This window comes from Pelmatolapia mariae, linkage group LG9 (genome assembly GCF_036321145.2).
Source record: "Pelmatolapia mariae isolate MD_Pm_ZW linkage group LG9, Pm_UMD_F_2, whole genome shotgun sequence".
NCBI classification, from domain to species: domain Eukaryota; kingdom Metazoa; phylum Chordata; class Actinopteri; order Cichliformes; family Cichlidae; genus Pelmatolapia; species Pelmatolapia mariae.
In genome coordinates, this window is record NC_086235.1 from 14345780 (window position 1) to 14361481 (window position 15702).

Consider the following 15702-nt stretch of genomic DNA (forward strand, 5'->3'; position numbering starts at 1 on the left):
CTATATACCAGTTTTTAAATTGTGGCCACGTAAAAACCAGAGTCATGATAAAAAATGATATGAAAATAATAATTAAAAAATATATATGTTGTGTTTTTCCTGAATACTGTCATCACGTTTAATGTCTAAGGACAATGCTAGTAGACACTCTCTGCTTATGACCAAAAAAAGAAGAAGAAAAGAAAAAACACCATTTTCCTATTGGTGGAAAAATGTCGACCAATCAAAAAATGATGTGGCAAGATGCGGCATTTGGTTGTTTAGGAAGAGGGGGAAGTTTTAGGAGTGATGGCGATGAGAGCGCGAAAGAGAGAGAGAGCAAGTTTTAAGATGTGAAAGGCTTGTGACGTTTAGTGTGTTTGGAGTGTGTAGTTAGTATGTAGAGTAGTAGATTTTGTGTGTCAGAACAATGAAGCGACTGGTGAATGTCACAGGTGCTGCCAAAAAGGCACAGAAGGTAGATTGCAATCTAAATGCTGTTTCCAGGTGGGAAACAGGAGGAGTGATACACTTCCTGTTGACAGGCCTGCAGGGATTAGGCTTGTGATGTTCTCCTTTATCTCATACTGGACAGACACAATTTTTTGGAGTGGCACAAATAACTTGTGTGGCACCTTTTTTGATGCAGAACACCTGATTGTTCTGCAAATAGTTTAAAATAGTTATAACCCCCCCCCTCCCTCGCCTTGGCTGCATTTTTAGGTAAATAGCTGCAAATAACTTTGTTGTTTGCAAAACTTGTGCATAGGTTTTTAAGTTTTTCAATTTATATTTGCATTTCAAGTTATGAAAATGAGTCGTTAAACATGTTTGTGGTTGTTGTTACAGTAAAAAGTATAACTTTTTTTCTACTCGGATTGTTGTTGTTTTTTGTCTGATTTTAGATCAATTGTGTTAATACAGTCAAAATGAAAAAAATAACTGTAAATTCAGACATGTGAGGTTGTGATTATACCAAACAAGACAATAAAGCTTTTAAAGGTGAAATGTAGAGGTAAAATAAAAAGTAGTCAAAAACAGCAAATTACACCCTGGACCCCAGAGGGTTAAACATTTTTTTTACAGTAACACAATAGTTACTTTTCCTAGTTATTAGTTTTACTTTTAGAAAATTGCAACTCAGTTATTAACTCAGTTACTTTTTTGAAGAGGTAACTAATAACTGTAACTAATTACTTTTTCAAACTTTTTCACTTGCTTAAATTGCTTAACACTGACCAGCATATAGTTGCAGGGATGTATAACCTACTCAAGTTACTTTGGAGCACAGATAAATTGATCAGCATGGGGATTAATGATGATTATTTAAATGTGGATGTATACTCATATAAAACTCCAAAGTATGGCCTTGGCAGCTTCCTGTGACAAACAAATCACACAAGTCATGTTGGGGATGCTTTACACGGACACACACACACACACACACACACACACACACACACACACACACACACACACACACACACACACACACAAGGTCCGTCCTTGCCAATCCCTTATTGTTTCACTTCTCCTGCTGCATCACACCACCAAATCGAGTGGAGGTACGTCACTGATGTGCAGGGGGGCATTCCTTCTCTGTCCCCTTCTGGCCACCTGTGTCTCAGTTTTATTCCACAACTTAGACACTCTCATTACCTACACTCTAATGACACATACATATAGAGCTTTGGGGATAGGCACAGTGAATGGCATCCAGAGGGAGGTCTTGCCATTCAGCCTGACCTCTGGTGCCGGTGCCCACTTCTCAACTTTAAACTGCATACAGACATTGAGGGTTCAGGGGAGGGGCCAAGCTGACATCAGCTGTTGTCTGGATGAGGGTCACTGGCACCATACCCCCCCTGAAAGCTATGCTTTCAAAGTAGCTCTGAAACATACACACACTAAGACAGTTTTGTCCACTCACTGCTTTGCAACAGTACACTAATTCATTGCTCTGAACACAAAAAATAAACATGGAAAATATTGTGCTTATATTTGACATTAGAAGACTGGTTTCATTCATCTACTGAAAGCTGGAGCCATACATATCAGCGAGGCATTATTATTACTTATGGTCCAGTGTACAAATAAGATGCTGTGTCCAAATTAAATGCTGCAAACACTTCTGCTCCATGTTGACATTAACTGCATCATTATTTAGTCATTGTTTGTCAAACCTGTCAGTGTGCTCATCCGCTCCATTAACACTGTTATTATGAAGCTGTCCATGGATGTAGTTTAGATCTTTACAACTTAAAATAAAAGGTTAACTGCTTTCACTTTCACCCTTAGCACTAATTATAATATATTGACCCTTATATAAATATAGTATATAAGACAAGAGTTTGAACAATTTTACTGACCTTTAAAGTCAATACCTGGTATGACCACCTTTATTCTTCAACACAGCCTGAACTCTCTTTGGCAAGCTTTCTTGTTATTTCTTTAAATACTCTCCAGGAAGAGTTTTCAAGGCTTCTTCAAGGAAATTCAAAGCTCTTCTTTAGATGCGGCTGTGTTTTGTTCTGTTCTCTGTCAAGATGATTCCCACACTGCTGTTGAGGTTTGGGCTCTGAGGAGACCAATCCATGACTGATGGTCTTCCACTGTGTGTTTTTTATATCTAGGTATGTTTTTAGAAATGTACATGTTTAAAATGACTTGAAAACATTAATTGAAACAAAGAACAATTAATCAGCATTTTATTGAAAAAATAGTTCATATTCTGCCAACGAGGCGATGGCAGCCATGGTACTCAATGAGTTTAGTTAAAAAAACAAAGAAGTTTAACTTCAGATCCCCAAAAATTAAAATGTACATTGTCATATTGGAATGTATTAGAAACATACATGTTTAGAAAAATACATTTTACATGTACAAAAATTCTCAAATTTTATTTAAAAAGTTAAAAAGAAACACGAGAAGTGTTTCTGTGGCTTAATGCTACTATGTTGTGACTGACATCAGACTTGTTCACCAGCAGGCTCCACACGCTATCTCTGGCTTGGCACCACATTCCTGAATCCGAGATCTGTTTGAATACATTACAAGGTAATAACAAGAGGTCAGTTGTGTTTTGTGAGGACAGATACAAACAGGTCGTCAGCTCCTCTGTAACACACATGTACTTACTCAGACACGTCTTTGCAGCTGAATGTTATCCCTGTATCTAGAGTTTGCGTCAAATTCTTCAAGGATGGATCTGTACAGTTTGATCTGAAGAAGTTAGAAACAGAACAGAAGCAGTGAATGTAGGATCAATTTTAAAATATTGGATGCACATTGTGGTGACAGATTTGTGTATAAAGAGAAAATCTTACATGTTGTTCTTCTGTATGACCATAACAACATTCAGGTTCTTGACCCTAGAGGCATTAAACCTCGGCACCTCAACGCTTGCAAAAGCACTGAAGAGGAAAAAAAGAACAGCAGCTTAGAGTACAAAATTCAACTAGATATTGCTATCACCACAACACAGATTTTTTTTCATCTATGTGGCACTTGAGCCTACGACACACTCTTAAAGAATTTCTACAGTACTAAAAGGATCAGTAGTCACCTCAGAGAATTATTCTCAATGCAGAATGCCTTATGTTGCAGTCACACTAGGGAAAGCAAGGTTTGTAGACCGTGGTATTACCGGAGGTATTGTGACCCTCTACAATGAACTTGAGCCATGAGACTGCTTTTTAAATGGCTGCTCTTAAGATGAGGAACAGGTCTGTGACAGCTTCCTGCTAGCTGCCATCTTCAAAGCAGCTCTGATGTAGCAAGACAGCGATAAAACAGCAGTTAGACAGAATCAGTCTGCTATCAGTTTGTGATTAAATGAGGCCAATTTGGCAATTACAAGCAATCTGTTTGTGATTCATTAATGAAAACCACAAATCTGTTACCTTGTGTTGCTGTCAGCGCACACAGCATTTTAGGTTAGACAAAAATCTTTATTAACCACTTATATTCAGAGTTCAGCCAGAATTTCATAGATTTGAAAATTTTTACTGCAAAGTGATAAAAGTGAGCATCAACTTTGCCTTTTTATATCAATCCAGAACGAAACCCTTGGGCGTCGAGTCGAGTCCTCTACAGCAAAGAGACAGACTGACTGCAGTGTGTTCAATCTGTCTGCATTCATAAGTAGGGATGGGTACCGGTGTCCGGTGCCATGATGGCACCGGTTCTGACATAAACGGTAGTAACCAGACCGAAAAGCAGCGCACATTTCGGTGCTTTATTTCGGTGCTTTATTTCGGTGCTTTTTTTTTCCTGAGCCAATTCTAGCCAATCATTTTACGTTTCCGAGGATAGTAGGCGGGGCCAGGTACGTACGTTCTTTTAGAGCAGAGCTACAGATTAAAAATGCCCAAGGTGAAGCGGTCAAAAGTCTGGCTGTACTTCACAGCAAAAGATGCAAACTCAGCAGCCTGCAACAAGTGCTTTAAGGTGATACTGTGATACTGTCAAAGGAGGTAACACCTCGAATCTGATGAAACACCTGGCGACGCATAGCGTTTTTTTTAAAGCCGAGAAATGCACCGTATTTGATAGCTTGCTGCGAGACCTCACACCGAGCACATCTACTGCGGGTGTGGTGCCTGTTATCGGACCTGGAGTTAGCACCATCCCCCAAAAACCCGAAGAGTAGAGTCCTGGCCCCTAGCCCTGCCAGTGTAGCAGAAATGATGACGGATGATGATGGCAGCAGCAGCCGTTCTTCTCTGCGTGAGTAGCTTAATGTTGTTCGTGTGTAATTTACGTTGAGTAGGCTAACCATGTTATTACATTAATGCATGTAAGGTGAACTAGCAAACACCGTCGTAGTTACATGCGGCTGTCTTCTTGTTTGATGGCAGATACTCCCTTCACCCTGGCCAAAAAGACTAAAATGACCAAAGAAAAAGTGGAAAACAGCCAAACATGAGAGGTTTTTGGACAAAGTTTGTGTTTTTTTTCATTGATTAAGCACTGCTTCCAGCCAAGAGTGATACCATAAATCCCCTATAGCTGCAGAAAAGGCTAACATTGTTATCTTTTTTTACAAAAAAACAGCTAAACATGAGAGGTTTTTGGACCAATTTTGTGTTCTCCATTCTTTAAGCACCGGTTTGAGCACCGTTTAAGCACCGGTACCGTTTCAAAAGTACCGGTTTGGCACCGGTATCGGATAAAACCTAAACGATACCCATCCCTATTCATAAGTTAGCTGGTACTTATTTATTGTACGCTCTACCTTACAATATAAAGCACCTTGAAGCGACTGTTGTTGTAATTTGGCACTATATAAAAAAATTGAATTGATTTGAATTGAACTGAACTACTTGAATTTGGTTGCTGATTGCTAAGAAAATTCAATGCAGTCAACTCTTCAACTGCAACTTCAACTGTGCTGATTTGTTTCTGAGTTGCAAGGATGCTGCAGTCCTAGTTTTACTCTAGTGTGACTGAGACGTAAATGAAAATGTCTCCTCTCATAACTTGAAAGGGAAACTGGATCCTAGAGATAAAGCCACAAGGAAGCAGCCCACATCAAAATGACCCCGAGTGGAGACACAAACATTTAAACCTGATTTGGTTTGTAGAGCAAGAACATATTTATCACAACAACCTTTGACCTTGTGCAACAAAGACAATACTGTTTTTTAATAGCACTTCTTTTAATCTGCAATGACAACTTAACTCTCAGCACATATATCACTGTTAAATTGCTTGGTGGCTGTAAATTACCACTGAAAGAAAAACATTACTTTACTCAGTAAAAGTCATAAAACTGTGAGAGAAGCAGAAGCAGTCCTACCTTGTAGGATTGAATGGCGTGTTGATGGATCCACTTAGCATTGCCGTGACATCACCACAGGCAACATCTGCAAACTATACAGACACACAAAGGGGATTTTGAAGAAACACTCAGTTATCTTGTAAGAAAAAACTAAAAAATAACACAATATTTTGTCCCTAATTTAGACTTTGGTATTTGTGTCTTCCTGTAAAGTGAGGTTTATCACTATTGATGTGATAATGGAACATTGGACATATCTAAAGTCCCTTATTTTAAAAAATGAAAAAATGACTGCACTTCTTACTCCACAGATCGATATTATGTGAACATCATTATATTCATAACAGGAAGTATGAGGCTGCAACATATCACTGAGGTTTTACCATTATGATGCAATGTCGTATTTAAAATTATTTTACTGTCCAAATGTTGCAATAATTTCACAGATGTCATTTTTAATGCGACTGTGGTCGTTTTTCCAGTTTTTCCATTTCTTCTAGTTCACGTTTAAGTTCAAACAGGCTTTACTGGTCTGTACATTTTGTTAACAAACAACAAAATGAACAGCAAAAGAGCAAAACAAGTTATACTGCTTTTTAAAGATTTGCTAAGATTATCACACACCCAAAAAACGGTATGTTTAGGAGGCAAACGTAACAAATTCCAAGCATAACATGACAAGCCCTCGCTAGCCTTGGGAGAGATCACTGTTTAGTTGCGTTGTAATCCAGGAAAAAACAGCATTTCATTCATAAAAATTCATTGCTAATTAATTCTTTCACTCAACTTTATCTTTTCCTCATTTTATGGTATTTATGTGCTCTTTGAATCAATGCAAAAGCTACTTTATTTAAAGCTATGTGGTACTTGCATTTGCATAATGCATCCCCATTATTAAAGCATGTAATTGAGCAATTCTGGATCAATTTCATAATGGGTTTTTTACATTAAACTGAAATTCCTACTACAATTACACACAGTACAAATCTTGATTCTGTTTTTCTGGGACTGCTGCACAAGTCACTGAACTGGAAAAAAAATATGAATCAAAGAAAATTTGTGTGTTTGTTTGCTTTTTTTTTGACTGTTTGGAAAAGTTAGATGTTGCACAACAGAATCAGACGTTGCAAAACAGAGTAAAACCCAGCCAAACTCGACCAAAGCAGGGCTCCTTTGAATGTGTGGGCTGCTGCTCACTCAGGAGAGCGCTACATCGAGACCGACACAAAGGCTCATTGACAGACAACGAGGCAGCGTGAACATTTCTTTTCTCCATCACCATCACTTATACTCAGGAGGGATTTGCTGCACTCTGTGGTCTACTTGTGTGTCATTTTAACCAATGCACGACCTCAGGACTATCCCGTTTAACAGAGAGAAATAAAATGTAGTAAATTCATGTTGAAAACTTACAGCAGCAGAGGCACGATTCCAAAATGAGCGAACAGGGTTGTTTACACACTCTGACCATTTGGGGCACCCAGTAGTGAAGGTACCTATGACAACAAAATGCATATTTGCTTGGGCTAGCTTCTCAAAATAAAATGCAACAAATGAAAGAAATCTCACAACGCTACATAACCACACAGGACAGAAGAGAAAAAAGAAAAAACTACGGCACACAGATACTTAATCAGAGGGTTGACTCCAAATCTTCTCTGAGTAGCTCAAATGTAAAATCACTTCTATAGTGTGTTTGCATTAATTACTAAAAGAATAAAACCTGAAAATGCTGCTTTACTCAAAGCAATTTTTGCATCAGTTATTTCCAAAACTAGGAACAAAGTTAAACCTTTCACACCTAATAGGGAACACATCCCTGATGACCAAGCTCATGGTGATAACGTGTTTTAACAGAAACATAATTTATATCTTGAAGATAAACTTCTTTTTTTTTATAAATATATTTGATAAATGATGCTTGTCTACATAGGATGTGTTTGTCCAATTTGCGCTGAAACCAAAAGTTAAAAAAATCTTTATTTGGGTGTAACCACCTTGACTTTATTTCTACGATTAATTGATATAGTTATTATTACATATATCATTGAAAGGGCACAAATTCTTACAGAATTTCAGCTCTGGTGAGCTGAGCTTAAACTATTAGGAAAAGTTTATCTTTTTAAAAAGGGGAAGCTAAAAAGATGCTCTGCTGACATAGAAAGTATTGTAGACTTCTATGTTTCTGTTTTCTGTAGCCTGATAGTGTTTAACGTTACAAGGTTTCTTGAACATTCTCAAGTGATAGCTGTTGTGTGAAAGCTGCGATCTTCTCAGAACAAGTGAGGGCATGAACACCACAGTTAAAGGTTTATCTGATATGTGTGTGAGTGTATTCTTCAAGTGACAAGTTTAAGAAATTGTCCTTAAATGTCAGGGCTCAAAAACCTTGACATGACCTGACTTGCTGTTGGTATGTAAATGTAACAACAGGCCACACAAATAACAAGTCATGTCTTGCATGACAAATTGCATATATTTTTAGATTTTAGCATGATTTATATAAACTACTCTATATAAACTGTCGGTGTTCTTTTGCCGGTGTCTAGATTTTTGTAGCGCTCGAATAATAAACTTTAAAATTCTTATCTGCTGCTTTGAGAGTGTTACCCTTGCTGCCTTCTTTTCCACACCAGGTCAGACCATCCAGGACAGATCCCAAAAGAGTGTCCTCCAAAGTGACAAAACAATCCGATCTCTTTGCAGTGAAACCATGGACCACATCCTTTGTTTTGCTCCAGAACATCGTCTAACCCACAAACACAGATATCTATGCATTGTTAAACAGTTCATGAATGATTGTGGCAGATGGGATGATTAAGATTGTGTAATCATTGATTATTACTTTGTTGCAGTCTAGTTTGAAGGGGACTTCAGCAATGAGGGGATCATAAGCTTCCACTGGAACGTTACATGGATCCTTGTTCACATAGGCCTGCTCAAAGGCATCCCATACCTTTTTACAGTCATATCTGAAAAATAAATAACATTTGCTAATGTTTACATGTATTTTGATTTAAAGAAATGCTAAGTATGTTGAATAGTCAAACACATTTACATAACTCTTATATACTTAATAAAAAAAAAACTGGTGTCAACAAAACCAGATGATTAAAGATATTATTGAAAGAAGTTCATGGCAGGGAAATTGCCATGGGGTTAGACTGTGGACGCTGAATGTGCACTTAGTGATATCATGTTTTTTAACTTTTTCTTGTTTCTTGCAAAATTCAAATATCACAAAAAGAAACGCGCAAAAACACCTGACAGTGCAGTTCATATCTCCATTTACTCAATGCACATTATCATTAAATCAACATAATGATAATGTGTAGTGGTATACATTATTATTAGATATTAAGAATGTGCAAACCAGCTGGCTCGATACAAAACGTAAACAGATCAATCATTGAATATAATACTGATCAATACCAGACCTCAGACCTAACGCCTGTTTTAAGCACCTCAGCCTTGCAACTTCACAAATGCAATCAGTCCTGCATCAAACATGGAAACATGCAAGTGCACATGTACACATTCAGTGATTAATCATTGATCATGTGTCTTATATCATATGTGCGTTGGTCTGAAAATAAAAAAAAAGTAAATTAAAAAGTGTTGAAATAGCCCCACTTACTGATTGAACTTCTCACACCTAGAAAAAAATGTAGATTCAAATTCACTTTTTTTCTGACGGAGAGTCAGTCCCAGCACCACGGCGATGATTACAATAACAATAAGGGCAACAATGACAATCAATATTACGCAGCGTTTCCTCCGCTGTTTCCCCAGTCTACGAGACTGCTCATGCTCCATTATAAAAAAAAGTCGTAAAAATGTAGACTTCTCTCTAAGAAGTCTGCCCAACAAAATGTTTACTGTCAGTATCGCGCGAGCTCGGACGTCTATTTATGGAGACGCGGAATGACCGGGCACACAAACTATTCAGGCTCTCTCCAATCAGAAGTCTTGTACAACCATAAAGGAGGTAAATGCGCAAAAGGGTGAATCGCAGCAAGTGCTCGTGTATTTAAAAGTGTGCTGGACTTAAGGTACAACCTCAACCCAAGCATATATAAGCTTTTATTTCATATAGTCTGCTCAAAAAAAATGTTGTTTACTGTCACTATCGTGCGAGCGCGGACATCTATTTATGGAGACGCAGGATGACGGCGCATGAAATAAAAGGTCTCTCTCTCTCTCTCTCTCTCTCCATATATATATACATATACATCTTTAAAAAGTTATCTTTCATGTGATGAAACAACAGAAATTTTTTTCAGAAATATACTCAATTTTATTTCAACTACATTTTCAACCTGTTATGACAAATGAATTAACATACATACCCTCACGGGACATTTTTTCTTTTTTAGGTATTCCGCGGTTGTGCTGGGTTGGACTCTTTTTGGTATACTTTTAAGATGCTGGAAAGATTCCTCTGAGATTTTGGTTTCTATCAACAAGACAGCATCACACAGATGCTGCAGATTTGTTGGCCGCAAAGCCATGATTTCGGTTTTTCATTCCACCACATCCTACAGGTGCTCTTTTTGACTGAGCTCTGGTGACTGTGGAGACCATATGAATACAGTAAACCCATTGTTATGCACAAGAAGGCAGTTTGAGATTATTTGAGCTGCCCATTCCTTTATAGCTGTGTTTGAAAAGGGGTGGGCATTGTTAACAGCAACACTTATGTAGCCAGTGGCATTTTAAGTTGTACAAAGTTGTCAAAAACTATTCCTCATATCATTACACCAACACCACCATCAGTTGATACAAGACAGGATGGATTCCTGAGAACTGTCGTTCTCTGGATATTTTCCGTTTTTCAGAACATTCTGTGTAATCTCTAGAAATGTTTGAGTGGGAAAATCCCAGTGGATCAGCAACATCACTGAGGTGCAGGTGAGACATTCCTTTTCTTTCCGCTTCTGGCCACCTGTGTCTCAATGTTATTCCACAACTTGGATGCTTTCATTACCTACACTCTAATGACACATACATATAGGGCTTTGGGGGTGGGCATACTGAATGGCATCCAGAGTTAGGTCTCTTCATTCAGCCACATACGAGCAGGCGGAGTGAGGCACGGGGTCTTTTCACACCCCTGTTCTCTCTTCATTGTCTGGGGCTGGAGGCTGGGAGGAGAAGCTGGCCGTCCAGTCGGGGTCTGGGCTGGTGGGCTAGTCTGCTGCTGTGGGGACCATATCCTTGGTCTGGGGCAGATTGCCAGTGTTGGGGTATTGGTGCCTGGACCTGAGTGAATAGAGGGTGTATGGGAGTGTGAGTGTGTGTACAGCATTCATTTTGGTGTGTCTAGATGCTGGGTGACTGGGTGAGTATTTGTATATGTGTAGATGAGGGTGGGAATCATGCTTGTGTCTTGTGTATGCCCATGTGTCTATGTTTATGTTTCAGGTCAGGCCTTAGACTCCATCTCTCTTAGAACATCTCAGGCTCTTTGAGGTGTGGGAGCCTATTTCCTCCCACCACACACCCTGCCAGTGGCTGGTGTCCCCACCAGTGGATTGATGGTTCTCAGTGTCCATGGCTGGCTGCTCAGGTGTGTACTGGGTCACTCCTGGTGCCTTCCTGGTGGGGCCAATTATTTTTGGCCTTCAGACAACAATTCTGATTTATACATTGCCATATGTTTAAAAAAAAAAAAAAGTTACAAACTGGTCATTGTCTGTACAGGTCAATAAACTAAATTTTTTTTTGATTATTTTCTAATTATTTACTTGAATTTGTTTGGATTTACTTAATGAATTTCACTTTCATGTTGGAAGTCTCGTCTTGTTTCAGGAGAATTCTAAAGAACAATCTCCAAGCTAAAGGCTCACTGGCAAAACCCCATGTTTCTACCTGTGAGGCAAATACTTTAAAGATAAGGAATTTGTCCTCAGTGCAGTTTTATTGTATTTTTACCCACTATAGCACTACTATGGTCCAGTATACAAATAAGATGCTGTGTCCAAATTAAATGCTTCAAACACTTCTGCTCCATGTTGACATTGACTGCATCATTATTTAGTCATTGTTTGTCAAACCTGTCAGTGTGCTCATTCACTCCATTAACACTGTTATTATGAAGCCATCCATGGATGTAGTTTAGGTCATTACAACTTAAAATAAAAGGTTAACTGCTTTCAATTTCACCCATTAGCACTAATTATAATATATTGACCCTTCCATCTGACGTTAAAATATAGTATATAAAGCAAGAGTTTGTACTATTCTAACGACTTTGAAAGTCAATATTATACCACCTTTATTCTTCATCACAGTCTGAACTCCCTTAGGCAAGCTTTCTTGTTATATCTTTAAATACTCTCCAAGAAGTGTTTTTAAGGCTTCTTCAAGGACATTCAAAGCTCTTCTTTGGATGTTGCCACTTTTTGTTCTGTTCTCTGTCAAGACGATTCCCACACTGCTTTAATAATGTTGAGGTTTGGGCTCTGGGGAGACCAATCCATGCCTGTGGGTTTTTTTTAAATCTAGTTATGCTTTTACTGCATCAGCAGCACCACCAGTGTTGGTCAGATAAAAAAAGTACTTAGTTACTAATTACTTCTCCAAGAAAGTAATCCAGCTACTTTACTGATTACTTATTTTCAAAGGTAATTAGTTACTTAGTTGCTTTTTAAAATAAACATGATACACAACCTGAATAGGTAATAAAGCAATAAACCTTTCAGCCCAATTCTATTTTTTCTGCATAATCCATCTTATAAAATTGAATCAAATGAAAAAGTCACTTTTTAAAAATTGTTTTATTAGTTTTAATCTTTTAACTTTATGCATATGGCATTAAGCAAAAATGTAATTATATGCAACTGTCTTGAAAAAATTTGTTTAACATTTGAACCTATTTTCTGCATATTCCAGCATATAAAATAAAATAATGTTTTGTGTTTACATTCACTCTTTCAAATAGATGCAATTAAAGGACATCAAAAGATAAATAAAATCAAGGATTCAGCAGCACTGAGTTCTGTCACACTTAAATCTATTTTTCACCTGTTTAGCAGGAGTGGGGTGGGTGAAGGTTTGCCCGGTGCCGCAGCAGTCATGTCAGTGGGGAGATCCGGGGGTTTCTCTGTGCTAGGTGCTTGCTCAGATTTGAAGTTTCATTTTTTTCTGTAGAAAGAAGTTTTCTTCCCACGCAGTGAACAGCGGACAATGATGTTTTTGTCACTTTTTACAGAATCAAACTCAAAGTAATGTCAGTACTTCCACGCTTTAATGGTTGTACTCTTTCCCGCACTCCATAATATCCATTGTTGATCTACACATGTCTGTTGCTACCACGCCTGTACGTCATTGTCATGAGACACTCTCACAAACAAAATCAAGGTTTAATAATGCAGTAAAGCAGCATGCTTATGGGAAAGTAACAGAAATCTAATTACTTTTTTTGCAATAGTTTTGCAGATGATGTGGTCCTGTTGGCTTCATCAGGTGATGGCCTCCAGCTCACCTTGGAACGGTTTGCAGCCGAGTGTGAAGCGGTGGGAATGAGAATCAGTGCCTCCAAATCTGAGGCCATGGTCCTCAGCCGGAAAAGGGTGGAGTGCCCACTCCGGGTCGGGGATGAGTTCCTGCCCCAAGTGGAGAAGTTTAAGTGTCTCGGGGTCTTGTTCATGAGTGATGGGAGAAGGGAGCGGGAGATCGACAGACGGATTGGTGCAGCGGCTGCAGTGATGCTGTACCGGTCTGTTGTGGTGAAGAGAGAGCCTAGTGTAAAAGCGAAGCTCTCAATTTACCGGTCGATCTACGTCCCTACCCTCACCTATGGTCACGAGCTGTGGGTACTGACCGAAGAACGAGATCGCAAATACAAGCGGTGAAAATGAGCTTCCTCCGAAGGGTGGCTGGCCTCTCCCTTAGAGATAGGGTCAGAAGTTCAGCCATTTGGGAGGGGCTCAGAGTAGAGCCGCTGCTCCTCCACATCGAAAGGAGCCAGTTGAGGTGGTTCGGGCATCTGACAAGGATGCCCCCCACACCCCCATTGCTGGGCTTAAAAACTGGCACCTTCGCACGTACGAGGATGCGCACATGCACACTCATGCACGCACGTTCACTCATCCGAAAAAGTGGCATTTCCGGGCCATGCGGTCCCACCATGCACGCTGTCTTCTCCTAGCGGGGGTGCGTTTTAATTAGGTTCATTATCCGCTGTGTGCATTTTGGCTTTTCATGGTAAATTTATACAAACAGGAATGACTTTGTCTTTTTATCCTAACACTATAGAAAGACTTGTTGTTAGACAGTCGAGGTGAAACGGCAAATGTCACATTGTTTCTAACAACTGCGCATTGTTGACTGTTTCAGACTTTAAGACGCCGTATATGTCAAGAAATGGTGAATAGGGAGATGGAGTGCTTAGGGACCAAACTTTATGATATCCGTTTCATCAAATATTTGCATCCCCAAAAAACCTTTCCCCTAACAACAGTGCCGTTAGTTCGCATAAATTTCCAGTTAAATTTAAAATTATTAAAACAAAATACGCGTTGACTTCCCATGCCTTCATTAAAACACAGATGTGCAACGCATTACTTAATTAGGTTCATCAACCGCTGTGTGCGTTTTGGTTTTGAGTGTGAATCGGGGGCGATTTTAGCCCATTTTTGGGCCCACAAAATGAATCAAAGCACCCCCAAAGATTTCTTACTTTTTTGACAATATTTTCTGTTTGTGTGACACACTACTAAAAATATAAAAAGCATACAGTACTTGATTGAGACGTAACATTTTAACAAAAAAAGTATAGATACCTCCCCTCCCAAAATGGTTTGTTCCAGCTCGCCTTTCCCCTACTTTGGCACCCTTCGCTGCCAGAGCGATGGTGGCTGAGACGCAGTGGAGCGGAGGTGTAAGTGCCTGGCTTAAAACAGGACATATTAGCTGCATTTAACCTTCAGTTACTCTTTATATAGTTAGGTAGGAGTCAGACCATGTTTCTTTTTAGCTGAAAAACATTACACCCAGGTAACCTGCAGCAAGGGCGTAGATTTGGTTTTGGCATTGGTGGGGACGAATGATTCAACCACCGAACCCTGCCCTGTTTTTTTCCTTTTTGTCTTTGCTTCTTGATAAAAAAAGGAGAAATTTACTTGCCTACATATGCTATTCTACATGCTTTTAAACCATTTAAAATTACAATTCATAGTTCTATATGTGAATTGTATAATGTTAAATTACTATTAAACAAATGACTAAGTATTTTAGGCTTTAGTTTACTTCAGCCATATTCCATATAAATCAGGTATCATACAAAAATAAAAATAGCTTCAAATACAGTCATGACAATAAAAGAATATGACTTTAAGGACTTAACAACATCACTTCAGTTATAGTACACCAACATCTGTTATACATTAGCACTAAGGGAACACTGAATGACCTGGTGGTTTTTGTCCATAAAACTACTCATCTAAGATTACCACAAAGTAAAATATCTCTCAGCAAAATTATGCAACATTTTAGGCACACTGTTGCCCCTATCAAATCAGTGAGCTGGGATTTTTTATTCTCAAACATGAACTACTGTTACAGCAAAAGACATGGACTACTGGTGCCTCACACAACAACTCAATGTCCACTATGTGAAGGAGCCAAACACATGCCTTCTCCTCTCATTAACTGAGATAAACTGCTGGCATCTTTGTTTTACATCTATACTGTCCAGTCTCTCCTGGTGGACATGGCATAAAGCAGCATTGTTTAATCTCATTTGAGTCATTGTTAACCTTAGCCATCTTTTTAGTCTTCTGAGAGCACTGAAGCTTCTTTCAGCCTCAGGAAAACGTGTTTTCCAACGATGTTTGCTACCCTACAATCCGTCCTACTCTGTAGTAAAATCAGCGACATTTGACCGTACTATTGCTCCCATTAAAATGTATATAGCCTATTTAAAATCTAAAACTTAA

The 15702-nt window shown here is 38.8% G+C and overlaps 1 protein-coding gene across 1 annotated transcript; it reads right to left on the reverse strand.

Annotated features, from left to right (window-relative positions):
- Positions 1 to 2958: 2958 nt before the first annotated feature.
- Positions 2959 to 9577, reverse strand: LOC134634863 (ADP-ribosyl cyclase/cyclic ADP-ribose hydrolase 1-like). The gene is made up of 8 exons (XM_063484281.1): positions 9399 to 9577; positions 8607 to 8733; positions 8372 to 8510; positions 7175 to 7257; positions 5780 to 5853; positions 3306 to 3392; positions 3118 to 3201; positions 2959 to 3016 (listed from the first exon to the last, which is right to left on the reverse strand). The coding sequence occupies exons 1-8, from the start codon at positions 9575 to 9577 to the stop codon at positions 2959 to 2961; spliced, it is 831 nt and encodes a 276-aa protein (XP_063340351.1).
- Positions 9578 to 15702: the final 6125 nt, after the last annotated feature.

Bases quoted from the DNA above. Each gene is read 5' to 3' on its own strand.
- LOC134634863 (XM_063484281.1), bottom strand. From the start codon at position 9,577: ATGGAGCATGAGCAGTCTCGTAGACTGGGGAAACAGCGGAGGAAACGC. The intron at 7,258-8,371 runs GTAACACTCTCA...TTGTTGTCATAG, and splicing joins TGGAAAAGAAGGCAGCAAGG to GTACCTTCACTACTGGGTGC. The intron at 5,854-7,174 runs GTAAGTTTTCAA...GTGTCTGTATAG, and splicing joins GGAATCGTGCCTCTGCTGCT to TTTGCAGATGTTGCCTGTGG.